The 13945-nt window shown below is 37.0% G+C and overlaps 1 protein-coding gene across 2 annotated transcripts in view; it reads right to left on the reverse strand.

Annotated features, from left to right (window-relative positions):
• The window catches only part of LOC128991476 (mediator of RNA polymerase II transcription subunit 12-like), a 66874-nt gene that overhangs the window by 33903 nt on the left and 19026 nt on the right, over positions 1 to 13945 (reverse strand). For both annotated transcript variants that reach the window (XM_054414386.1, XM_054414387.1), the window contains exons 18-30: positions 11462 to 11608; positions 10940 to 11040; positions 10638 to 10767; positions 8297 to 8581; positions 7512 to 7691; positions 6827 to 6952; positions 6227 to 6301; positions 5323 to 5433; positions 4492 to 4613; positions 3549 to 3718; positions 3077 to 3242; positions 1661 to 1756; positions 1144 to 1301 (exon numbers count right to left, since the gene is read on the reverse strand). In XM_054414386.1, the coding sequence (XP_054270361.1) occupies positions 1144 to 1301; positions 1661 to 1756; positions 3077 to 3242; positions 3549 to 3718; positions 4492 to 4613; positions 5323 to 5433; positions 6227 to 6301; positions 6827 to 6952; positions 7512 to 7691; positions 8297 to 8581; positions 10638 to 10767; positions 10940 to 11040; positions 11462 to 11608 (1867 nt within the window). The remainder of the gene's footprint in view (positions 1 to 1143; positions 1302 to 1660; positions 1757 to 3076; positions 3243 to 3548; positions 3719 to 4491; positions 4614 to 5322; positions 5434 to 6226; positions 6302 to 6826; positions 6953 to 7511; positions 7692 to 8296; positions 8582 to 10637; positions 10768 to 10939; positions 11041 to 11461; positions 11609 to 13945) is intronic.

Genomic DNA, 13945 nt, shown 5'->3' on the forward strand with positions numbered 1-13945 from the left:
TAAGTCAACTGTTGTAATTTGCTTGTTTATGAACATATTTTGATCGAATTTGTAAAATACTTTCATTTCTTACTAAACTATTAACATTTTACAACAAAAATCACCTTTTTACCTTCCCTGTTGCAGCAAACCTAAGTACTCGTTTAACTAATTGTATTTAAATAGGGAATAAATGTGATATTTTTAAGGATGCATTTTAGTGTAAATCCAATCAGGCAAAAGGAAATTCGCTTAGTCTGCAGGTTTGCTGCGGCGGGGGTATTTTGTTATTCTAGTCGCATGTTTTCTTGCAGTAGCCTATATTATCGATTGTTATTGTTGCCAAATTTCATCTATTGTTATGCTTGCTATTCAACCAAGTCTTTTCTATTGCATGTAATGTTAGTCTCTTATCTGCCTGTCAATAAATTATGCAAAACAACAAAAAAAAATGAAAAAAGCATGAGAAAAGGCAGAAGGGAAGAAAATTTAACTAGGCTAAGCAATTGTATTTCACATTTCACCTTCACTCTTTAATCACTTTTCGTTCATTTAATCTCAATCTTTCAATATTGTATCTGTATCAGCATGTCAACCCTGTAATGTCAACCCTTGTAAAAATGGTGTTATACCGTAAATAAATAAATAAAATAAAATAAAAATGGGATTTTTATTGCATAATTACTCTAGTAATAAATTATGAAAATGTAAACAAACATCTGATAAACCTTTTATGTGCTCCCAACCAACTAGCGATCAATAAAATTATGGCCCATTAAAAATTTAAGGACATAGTCTAGCATTTAAGGACAATTCCCGTACATTTCATGGCCAGTAAAAATTTAAGTACAATTCCCGGTTTTCCCGGATTTCCCGGTTGGTAGACACCCTGCTTAAGCAACAATAAAAATATTAATCTATGAAGAAAAATGTATTTTGATAGCTATTATGGCGGTGTTTGATGTCAGAGATTAATTTAAATGTAAGGCGAGCGAATTAAAGCCTCTGCAGCCTCTCGTCCCACAGTCATCAGCCACTCACAGACCTTGCTTTTATACACAGCGAAAAAATTCAAATCAATTGAGATGCAAGCTTATGATTTAGTCTTGATGAAGTTTCTGATAACATTCAATTAGTTTTAAAACTTTGTACAATTTCACTCACTCAGTGTTGCTGCTGGCAGCAGTCAGCTGGAAGACATCAATTGCTGCCTTGGCCACAGTGTCAAGCCACTGGTTGAGTTCCTGAGAGCCACTGGTCAGCTGTTTGTACATCAATTGCATGTCCAGCCAAGACATCCTCAGAGTCCATAGATCAAGGTTCTGCCAAACAACTTGTTTATAGAACTCGTTCTGCCCTTTCAATGAATGTGGATACATCTATAGGTGTTCAAGCTAAGCAGGGCTTTGATTTCTGCTCTGCAGTTGAAAATGTTCTACATTTTAAATATTGTGGAAAACACCCAGGATGTCTCTGAAATCCTCAAATATTTTCACGATTTTGACACCACCACATGTGAAAAAATTTATGAGCATTTTTCCCGGGGAACCATGAAAATAAAAAATACAGCTGTCCTGTACCTATACCTTACTACTATGACTTTGGTGATTGCTATTTCTCTGATACTTAAATTACCATAATGGAATCGCACAAGGAGTTACTTTAGCTGTAATTTTCTTACCTCTAAAATGTTGGTTATGATTGACTTGTGATCCAGGTTTATTTCTGAGGATGCTGTTGACTCAGGATAACAGATCATATGTAAAAGTCTTTGTGCCTAAAATCAGAAAAAAATCAAATGAAGACATACAGTAGACCCCCTCTTAACCGACCTCGTATTAACCGATAATCGGATTATCCGCCTTCGATCGTAAAATAATACAGTTTGTTTTAACCGACCTTGCTTTGAGAGCAGCTCGGTTTAACCGCCGCTTTCTAGGAATATCGGCATTTCCGCTCCCACGCTGGGCGATGAGAACTGAACCATACGCTTATCTCCACAGGATATGACTAACAATGAGTTATTTTGTGTTGATCACAAAAAATATTGCATAGCCTATTGTCAGTTTGTCATCATCGTTCGTAGCTCGAGCACATCTGATCTGATTTGTTATCTGTGCGGAGAGAACTGATTACTGATTATCTTATCGCCGGAGTAAACAAACAACGCAACTTGTAGGGAAGGTAGGGAAGGGGGTTTAACAACTCCAAGGTCAAGATAGTTTTTGTGCCTCGAGCCTCCAGTGGGAGGCTATAAATAAACGTCCTGTTTTGTAACAAAATGGTCGCTTGTATCTTTAATGTCTACAAAAGGTTCTGTACTAACTGTATTACGATGTTTTTTGGAAAGCATCCATTAATACATTACAGTACTAAAGTTATTTAAATAGGAATTTTATTGACTCTTGTCTAGTATTATAATATATTCCACTGAAAGTGTAGGCCTATTTGACTTAACCGTGTTTTGTGTTTATTTGTGAATTTTCTATAAATATGAAAAAAGGGATAAGAGCAGTTTATTTTATAAATAATACAAGTATGACTTCAAAATAATGATTATATAATTCCAAATGAATAGCACTTCATTATGTTATGATTTTAGGGATTGCCCGTTTTATCCGACCTTTTGAGTTATCCGACCTAGGTCCGGTCCCATTAGGGTCGGTTAAGAGGGGGTCTACTGTACTTACAAAGTTGTGTAAGCGTGTAGAAAAATTCAATAGACCAACGCTTTTAAATTGTTATCAAACACCTTAATTTTTATCTTTGGATCTATTTACAATGGAGTTTTTACTATTGATCCTCCATAGTATTCTATTATTCTCTTTAAAATTTAATGTAGAACACGAAAATAACATTATCTACTCAAATCCTTTTACAGTTAATTGAGAAATTGCTGTATCAAGTTTAAAAACATAAAAATTAAAATAATTCTTTGGGAAGCCAGTTTTTAGACTTGGAACCTCTTATATGCATTATCACACTTCATTTACTTTGTACTTCCTAACAAATTTTTGTCACACTGAGTACCAATCACCCTTTATATCAGGTACAACATTGTTATTTTAATTTTAGCTTAAAAGTCGCCACCACTTACTTGTTTGGGAGACAACATGCTGTCCAGTAACATGTCCTGGGTACACAACTCCTCAGGGTTCTGAAGACATCTCTCCAACACCCACTCCTGACTGCAGATCTCTCTCAGCACCAGCTGTGCCAGGTCTGACAAGCTGTGTGTCGTACCCTCAGCTCCTCCACTGGCACTGTGCGCAACAGTCAATATCTATTGCTGTTTAGGTTTATAATAAATGTTTCACCATAGGTGGCGGTATACAGATAGTCCTTGAGGCAAATTTTTTTTGCACTGTACATTGCCAGAATACATCTACCGCAGATATCGAGAACTACGAGTTTTATCAACAACTCTTTGAAGGGAGGATATTGGTTCCATTTACTAGCTTTGTTTGAAATATGACACTTTGTTTCATATTTAGTTTTTATAGAGCATATACTAAATCGTAAATCCAAAGTTTTAAGAGAAAACATTTTACACAAGATTTGCTACGTACCCGAGGTCCATGAGCAGCTCGCCGCCCATGTCGCTGGTGCCGAGGATATGGCTGATACTCAACTCACTCTTCACTCCCCCCACTGCTCCCCCGCCCGCCTGACTGTCTGACTTCTTAGACAGAGAGCCTGTAGTTCGCTTGGCAGTAGCATCTCCCACAACTAGGATAGCCTGCGACAGAAAATATCACAATAAACGCCTATAATATACTAAATGGCCGATGTTATTTACTAACAAAACAGTAAAGACTAAGACTTATATTTTGTCTAGTTCCAGGATGGTATAGAACTGTCTATAAAGTCTTAAATGTTGGGACAGAGCAACAAGTTATCCCTCATTTAAGTACCTGGGCATTAAGATGTTCAGGGAAATGAGGAGGCAGATAAGCTTGCCAGGGTTGAAGTGTCTACGCTTTTCATAGGGCAGGAACTAGGCTGTGCACTAGAGATCCCTTCTTTAAAAGGAAGCTCAAGAGGAAAAGAATGAAAGGTCATAAATCTGGAAAGATCTTTAAGAGTGTAAGCTAGCCAGAGAATTGCTTGGAGACAACAATGTGAGGAGATCTGAGACTATGATCAAGCAAAAACTTGGATTGTAAAAAAGATTAACAGTATGCTAACTGGACACTGTAGGCTAAGAGGACACCTCCAGAGCATTACACAGGAGAAGGACTGTCAATTTGACCAATAAGAGGGAGAAACTCCTAGGCACATGGCTAAATGTTAAGCTGTTGGGAGAATTAAAAAAAAGAGCTTGGGAGTTTACCAGGTAGTATGGGGATTTCCCAAAAATAACCTTATCAGACTCTATTTTCAAGGAATTAGGGCTGGAAGGATTGCTCTAGGCAAGGACTGAACACAGACTTGGGGGAGACAATATATTTTATAGGGTTCAGTGTTTATTCTTCCCCCAGTATCACCAGCATTCTGTCTAGTTTGTCTTACCTTGAGCACTGCCAGCACGGGGCCGACCTGGATGTTGTTGTGTGCAGCTGCTAGCAGATGTCTGTCACAGCTCAGCTTGATGTTGTACATAGAGTTGCTCGGTACAGGGTGTGGTGAAGTGCCTGCAACACAATCAGTATGTAACAACCTCCACCTAACCCAGTATACATGATTAGATATACTAAAAATGATCCATAACTGAGCCTATATTTTCTGTCACTACTGCAGTGTAAAGACATTTGACTGTCTACTCTAGACATGAAATCCCAACTTGTGTTTAACAATGACTGGCATATTTCCAGGTAAAAGGTTAAAAAAAGATTATTCATACTGAGGGCCATAAGGCCTCTAGGGTACTAAGAAAACTAGATATTAACAAAAACAGTAGCTCAGTAGTAGCACCTTTGGTTGATAAACTAGACATTGGTTCAAGAGAAGCAAGTTTCAGATTAGCATTTGAGGTAAAAAATTAAGTAGTGCACAACCTAACAAGATTATGATACTGTACACAGCAAAGAATTTGGATGAAATGGGTAATGAGTGGTTATAGTGCTTGCAAAGTGGTAATAAATTATGATCAGTGGATTGGATTCTGGAAAAACCAGTAGTGTTGTTTTGGTTCATAACTGACTTTTGCGCTCTGCAATCTTGCCAGCTATGAGTGATCATAGGGCTATTAGTAGATGGTTCAGGGTAAAGAGCCAGCTTATCTTAGTCCGTAATAAAACTATGAAGACCATCTCATCCTCTACATTCACCTTGCAATCTTGCTTTCATATTCAGCTTGAAAAATGCACCCAAGTGTGTGTCTGATTGATTGTTGATACTAACCGACAGAGTAGAGAGCAGGCTGAGGCACCTCTATGGTCTTGAAGAGCCTCAACAATAAGTGACAAGTCAATCGGGCTCCAGCCTCTGTATCCATATCTGTGTCTCCTCTACCTATACAACACAAACTCTGTCAGTGCAACAATAATACATAATTCTGTGACCATTAGGATATTAACAGATAATCTTGGCCAAGGGTACATGTGATTTTAACACAGCTATACCAATTATCTCATTTCATTTTACACTCGTCTTGCTTACATTTTCTGCTTAAAATACTTACCCAGGTGGTGATGTTGTGCCAAAAGTAATAAATAATATTAATAATTACGAGTGGAATGGCTAATCACTAAATACATAATTTGTCAATTGCCATCTTTAGCTTCAGTTTACTGGTTAAATTGGTGGGTAGACAAGGTGGTTAAACCATACAATTTTATTTTTTATTTTTTACATCCTTGATTAAAATGCCAAAATATTTGGAGGTATAGCCTCTGGATCGTTATTGAACATGATTAAATCTAAGGCTTACCTTACGATCCAATTTATTATATAAAGGAGACCTAGGTTTCTACGTCGAAACGTTATCGTCAGTCCTTTTAGTTTAGCTAACCTATGAGACAAAGGACTGACGATAACGTTTTGACGTAGAAACCTAGGTCTCCACTATATAATAAATTGGATTGTAAGGTAAGCCTTAGATTTAATCATGCCAAAATATTATTGCTTGGGACCCATTTTCATACTCTATGGACTTTACAGACATAGTGCTTTACCTAAAGGAAAGCAAAGCCTCTTTTGAAATATGAGAGAGCCTTTTTCACACAAAATTTAAAACATCTTAGCTTTAAGGGGGTCGGTCACACTAGGATATTAACCAAGTAGTAAAAACAAATCCACAACTTACTTTCTTTGCACAATGTCAGAAGAGAAGGAAGCGCAACATGCACCACAAAATCTTCAAGTGAAAAACAATGGCGAGCTGAAATATAAGATTAAATGTTTAGTAAGAAAACTGATTATTAACTAGAAATTCTATATTAGCTATTTTTTTAGTCCAGTTTCATGCAAGTGAGACACAATAACTTTATTGAATTTTTGTCACCACCCAAAGACTAGGACTCGACAGTCTACATTTACTGTGGAATTTTATCTCACATGTGTTATTTACTTATTACTTAACAACTAAAAGTTGACTTAACCTTGACTCAAAATTAAAGTTGAACATTTATCATATAAAATCCTCTGAATATTTACAAAACATATATCTGACCCTAGAATAATCACAATACACAGCTTCAGGATCTTCAGGGTAACACTGTGCCATATTGCAACTAACTTATACTAAGGTTTCGACTCTCTTTGCAGATTACCATCTTTAGATCAGTAACAGAACAGAGTAGGCACATCTTTATGACAGATTCACTACAAAGACAAGTTAGTTGACATTGAAACTTCAATGAATTCGAGCTAAGCGTTAAGCATGTTGGGATTGTTTCTCACCCACCTATTAGAATGGAAGTAAACACAGCCAAAGAGTTGTGTATGGAGAGATCATGGATGTCCACACGAGAGAGAACGTACATGAAATAGGAACTGTGACTGGACGAGTAGCACAGTGCCATCAGAACACCTGTTAACAACAAACAATATGTAGGTGATCACAACATTAAAACATGTGATGAAATCTCCACCTGTTGGATCAAATCACTCTCCCAAGACGTTTGGTTATCTTCCTTTTTTCCACGTCTTTCCAAAAGGGATGATGGGATTGTACTTTTAGTTTGGGACTGCCCAGAATTATTTTTTTCAGCAAGGTAAGTTTTAGTTTGTTTGAAAAAATAACTAAAGTAAAAACACTGACAAAAGGCAATATTGACTAATATTTTTGATTGTTCTACTTCATTATAGCTGCAATTTATGGCACTACTATCGTTACTATTTTTTGCAATTACAAGGACATCATCAGAGGTCCCCATTAGCTACCACCGTGAAGACATCATCACACGCAATTGCGGCGGAATCCGTGGCAGTTGGAAAAATCCCATCCTGAGAAAATCCCAAATGAAATGTAATCAGAAATCTGAAAATCAGGAATATATATATTTTTTTATTTCTGACATTTGGAACCTGTTCATCCTTACTTTCCATAGACAAAACACATATCCCTGATCTTAGAGAGGTTCACTCACCGAGCCACTCGGGTGACAATGAGTTGCAAGATGCAGTCAGTTCCGCACACAAGTGTCCGAGGTCATTGAGCCTATCCAGGTCAGTCTCGTTGCACACTGCAATGACAGCGTTGCAGACGAAACTGTAGCGGTTGCTGGCCGACTCTGACAACTGACGCACCCAGCTCGGCTCTATCCTCACTATAAAGGTCGGTTATCAAATACAAGGTTATCAAATTTCATCATAACAGCAGCAGTTTGAAAAATCAACGTTGTAGCAATATGAGGCAGATAAAATGTAATATTTTTATTAGGGTGTATCTGCAGCAGTAGTTAGTAGTTTGATAGGCATTGGAATAACACAGGATTTTGTATAATATATTGTGAAGTTTTTTTTTTTACTTTATTTGATTTACAATTGTTCAAAAAGTAGATCAATAAGAAAAAATGTAATAACAATACAACATTAAAAGTTAACTTGAAGAACATTAGCTAGTGGTTGACCACTGTCAACACTAGCTAACAAAGAGAATTTTGATAACATTTAGCCGAATCTGAATGGGAGGTCCAACATTGCATGTCGCTTCAGTAGTTGTGTTTAGATCTTCAATAATCATCTGGTCAGTTAGTTGATTATTATATTATGTTTCAATTGACGGTTTAATTTTGTACCACATGGTTGTGCTTTTATTTACAAAATGTTTAGTGTTTAGTTATTTCATATTGGTAGCATATTGCTACCATATTGGTAGCTTTATTAGTTTTGTTTATACATACAGCAAATAATCTATATGATAACTACGCACCAGGCCGTCTAATATTTTCGATGACGTCTGTGAGGAAGCCAGTGCATGCGTGGTTGGAGGGGGTGGGCTGCAGTGACGTGTACAAGGCCGCCCGTATCTTGGGGTAGGCGTTGCTGAAGGGTTCGCCTCCGTGAGGACGTGACTTGAGTAGAGAGCAGGTCGAGTACAGGTCATAGAGATGTGACAACACACAGCGTTCTACACTGGAGCAGTCCCCAGGGTTGGACACATGTTTGACAACACGACACAGAGCCTCAAACACAGCCACAGTCTGCTCTGACGACACTGTAATCAACAAACACAATATGGAATTTGATAGTTGATTCATAGCTTAAGTCTTAAAATCACATCCAAAGAATTGTTGCAGCCTTTGCATGTTAAGAAGGTGGGAACTGGCATTCTCATATAAGTCACCAATTCCAGATTTCCCCACAATCTCAATCTAAGATAAACCTGTCCAATGCAGCTAGCTAAAGGCATAACATTAGTATACAAGTGTATAAGCTAAGTGTGTATATACATAAGTATACAAATATTTAAGTTTGGTACATAGATATAAATAAACTAAATATGAGTCAATTCTGGGTAGTTGGCAACATCCATGACAAAACATTTTAAAACTGTCTTTCGCTTGGGCTAAAGTCCCCCAGGCATGGCCCCCACAAGGGTGGGGCTGGCGCAACTCTAGTCACAGGGCCCGGGCCCTCAGGGGGCCCGGGCCTACCCATTTGTTTTTTTATTTTTTTCCCCATTGAAGATCACTTTACAGCAGATCCTTAAATTGAAGATAAAAAAATAATATTTAAATATTTTACAAAAAACAAAGTTAAATAATTTAAAATGTATTAATTCTTGATTCTAAGGAAGTTTATATTTAAATTCTATAGGTGCGTAGGTGCGTATGTACTATACAACAGCAGAACAGCCAGCTCGGGCCCCAGTGGCCGGCTCCACAAACTCCCTCTACCCCTTCCTCCCGCCAGGCGCCTAGCCACTCCTACCTCATTCCCCCCATAATAAACAAAGTTTGGTTTTATAATTGAACTGATAGTTTCAAGAATGAATCCTTATAGTTATAAGTTAAAATACAATTTGTAAAGCATTGAAAAATTGACATGTACTATGTACCATAGCTAAGGTGACCAGACGTCCCGTTTTAGGGGGACTGGTCCATCCCGACAAATCCTCTCGGGACGCTTATTTGTCCCGTTTTATCAACATTTGGTCCCGGTTGCACTTTTATGTATGGAATATTTCAATTAATAATTATTGCAATCTAGGTTATTTGACACAAACTTAAAAATTCTTTACTTTTGGAGTTTAAAAAATATGAAAGATTGTAGGCCTAATAATTTTGACCTAAGTTTTCTTCCCAATTTGCTCGGTATAATACTGTACTAAAGCATGGATCGGATAGCATCGGTCATTCTCGGCATTACTCGTGCACATTTGTTTTTCTCCGTGACTACTCGGCGCAAGTTCGGCAGCTCAGGCATCCACTCCCAAAAAATGTAGTATTGTTAAAATTCTTGATGAAAATTGTCACTGAATAAAATATGATTTCATTGATGTAAGCTGTTAAACTCAATTTACGTAAATTTTTTCCTACTCCATATTACAAAGTACAATTATAGCAGTTAAGATAGCCAAACCCTCTTACAGGGAAATAAAAAGGACAAAATATTAATAGGCATGGAGCTTTTGTGTATTGATATAATAGTTTTAATTGCTGAATTCCTGTAATTTTAAGTCTTATAAAACTCATTGAAGAACTCTTTTCTTCCTTAAAAAAGGCTGCAAAAGTGCCATTTACCACTCACAAATTTAATACCTAGATAGCCTTAAAAACTCACTAAAATACATGACATTTTCAACATTTTCCCTTCCATACCCCCCGACCCCCCGGTTGGTAGGGGGGCCCGAGCCAGATCCTGGTAACAGGGCCCACAATTAAATGTGGGGGCCATGCCCAGGGGACGAAATATTGTGTGTTCTGTGTGTTTTCTGTATGATCTATGGCCTACGTACTTCTTCATGCTAAGCTTCCTGAATCTATACTTAGTTTTGAATCAATATTTAAAATGAAACTTTTCTAAAGTTTTGGTGATTTTGAGATTTTAGATTCTGTTTTGACACATCACGAGTAGTCACAATCGTAAGGGAAGATGTCTGCACAATCGCAGATGATGTTCATGATTTTGCTGTGATAACGGAAAAGAATTATGCCTCAGCTGTTGCAGAAGACGATCATGACATCTCTTATGAGGAGGTTGGTCCTTAAGCAAATTGACTCTTAGTATTTGTTCACTACACTAAAACTTTTTCTGTGTTTTGTACTCACACAGCAGACAGCAGTGGTATCTCCTTAGCACACCCACCACGTACAGTACGAGGGACGGAGTGTAGATACGCACCAGGTTGGAGCCTTTGGCTGTCAGTTGAGCCTCTACCTCCGGTACTTCCTTCAATATCTGCAATGATAGATACAATGATATAATATGTGTATGACCCATTATACAACAACTCAGTACATTCTTGGGTTCGACTTTATTCAAAGAATGCAATGAAAAATTGTAAACATTCTGGGCAACAAAACTAACATATCATTTGACAACAATGAACAAGACAACTTAAGCTGTTTACCTGTATGCATACATCTATGAGTCCATCTATGTTGAGAGCCAGCTCCATTAAGTCAAACAAGAACGCTACATGTTCTTGGACTGGCAAATAGTTGGAGTTTCCTGGTAACATATACAGTAAAAATGTTAAAAAAAACGTAAACAAATTAAAGGTTAATATACTTGCAGTACTTTAACACTTTAGGTAACACCAATTTTGGTGACTAACAATGGTTTTGAACGGAGGCGTCACATGACCCATAGATTTGGGGAGGCACAACCAGGACACCATCCTAGCGGGTGGTCTGGGTAGTATAAAATACCCTCAAAACCCCTTGGTATATTTAATAAAACTTGTGAGTATAGACTTTAGAAAGTAGAAATGTATTTTTACTGTTGGTTGGCTACAAAAATTAAAAAAAAATTGTCATGTTGAGGGGGGCGCACGCCCCCCGTACCCTCCTGGCGTGATGCCTATGGTTTTGAACCTAAATGGTTCAGTTGGAAGTAGAATACAAGATGCATATTCCTGTTTTGAACTCACCAGAAGCAAAAGTGTTGATCATCTCCAACACGGTAACACTGCACTGCCAGGTGACAACATGTTGGTCAAAGTATGACAGTGCTTGAACACGAGCTGTCGTCGCTTCAAAGTTGAACTCGTTACGAGAATGTTTCTTTACTTTTCCACCTGTAAAAGATAATCTTCTTAACATTGTAAAGTATTGTTTGTAAATATTTTACCTACTAAAAGAGAAGAAGAATTTTGATCGGTATCAACTAGCATTGATGGTTGAAGACGTATAATTTTGAAAACAAAAAAACATTAGATAACTCATAAAAAAAAGGATGAAGACATCCTTATATATAATTCTGTAAGACAACATTTTTACCAGAAAATTGTGGACGTCTGGTAAGTCGCAGAAAAGTGGGAGAGGTCTTAAATTAAAGGTTTTGACCCCAGGGACTCGGGAAAAATAGCAGAATTCCCATAAAGTTAGAAAACGAGATATAACGTAAAATATCCACCATAAGAAATGCATGGGGACTGAAAAACGTCTGCATTCTATCAGCTGTTACTTATTTATTTGCAATGTTTACATTTATTCCGAAAAGTCAATGTTGGTAAATAATGTTTTAAAATGAATTGTGTTTAATTTTTTTGTTTCCCATTTTTATAATGAGTGAAGTAACTAGAAGTAAGACCTGCAAGACGTGGAAGAGTGTCCAGGAATTCAACAGACTTAAAAAATGCAAAAAGAACGTCATGTAGGGCCTAACTGTGAAAGAAATCCAGAAGCTGTTTTACCTGCTGTGTTTTAGCTGTGTTTTAATTTCGTGTCTTTAGAAGAACGCTGGAAAATGAGTTGAGTGTTGTTTCTCACAATTTAGGTTCTCTTAAAGCACTTGCATGCATTGTGGCGCATTTCACTTCACAGAGGAGGCCACAAATGGACATTTCAACGCATGTTGCCACAATGGACATGCCACAACCACAAGTACATGACGAACTAAAAGAACTGTTTTTACATGATTCGAACTTCATAAAAAACATAAGGCAATACAACAGTGCAATGGCTTTTGCGTCGCTTTCCACTGCACAAAAAGAGATTCCGGGAAATAGGCCATACTGTTTTAAAATTCAGGGACAAATTCATAGATATATTTCTGACTTAATACCGCGAAATGGGGAGTTGCCTTCATAATAGGCCTAATTAATAATAATGTCAACCTTTACATTTGGTTCTCAAAATGGAAACTATAACAGAATTTGTAAGATTACAAAACAAATCTTCAATTTTAAACTAGAAAAGATGTGCAATGTTTGGCTGTACGATTTCAGCTCTGATTCGTCGTTCTCCGGGCTCAGGTCAAACCGTGTTCACGTTTTTCATTTTTTAATATGTTGTATTTAATCCTTATTTTACAATTGTATTTCACTGACACACCAGAAGCAACTAATCTACGACTCCAACGGAAGGAAAACCAAGATATAAAACAAGAAACACTGTTAATTTGAAGTAACATTAAATTGATGATTTTAAAAACATATTTAGAATATTTGTCTTTTTATATATGTTTTTTTTTTTTTTATTGAAGTCTAAATTAGGGGCTATGGCCCCTACAGGCCACTAGTAGTACTTAAAGATAATAAATAACGGTACTTCAGTATTAAACGGAGGCCACATTTTGTCAGCGCGCTGCGGCGGTTATGTTAGGTTGGGTTATCATAATAGAAAGTATCGTTCGATTCATAACGAAGCGAGGAAAGTCCTACACACATAATATTTACGATAACCCAACCTAACATAACCGCCGCAGCGCGCTGACAAAATGTGGCCTCCGTTTAATACTGAAGTACCTAAATAACAGCTATAAAAATAAAATAAAGATATAAAGATAACAACGACATAATAACATCTATATTCTTTCTCTATGTTCTTCAATTCTTTTTTTGGGTTCTTCTTCATCCACGCATTCAAAAAGTTGCCTCGGTTACTTATTAGTATTCATCCAAACATAGGCTTTTAAGCTTTATGTCGTCATCAGTCCCGAGTTGAAATTTGTTGTATTGTATTGTAACATAGCCATAATCAGACAGATTTTTATGGAGCAGAGGATCGTCAGGGCAAGTGTGATGTCATCTTGGAGCTCTTGGTCAATATTTCTTGGTTGTGCTTCCATTGTATTTTTGTCAATATAACTAAGATGTTTTGAAAACGAGCCTGCATAACAATAATGGGTCCAAACAGTTGAATATAGGCCTACAATGTACTTTAATGCAATAGGATTAAGGAATACAATTTCAAAAATCATCTTGATATTTTTCTCAAGATAATGAGGTTTTGTAACAAAAGTTTAGAGGTTGACCATGGTTGATCTGCCACCCAACCTTAACCGTTAATTGAGTTTGTACTCTGGTTTACTTTTTAAATTCAGAATTACACTATTCAGGTGTTTTTGCTAAAGTGTTATATTATATAGAAGTGACCAGAATCCCAAACCAGGGTGTGTACTATTTTTCTCC

This window comes from Macrosteles quadrilineatus, unplaced genomic scaffold, assembly GCF_028750875.1.
Source record: "Macrosteles quadrilineatus isolate MER2022 unplaced genomic scaffold, UCM_ALF_1.0 Scaffold_4__1_contigs__length_99947679, whole genome shotgun sequence".
Classification (NCBI taxonomy): Eukaryota; Metazoa; Arthropoda; class Insecta; order Hemiptera; family Cicadellidae; genus Macrosteles; species Macrosteles quadrilineatus.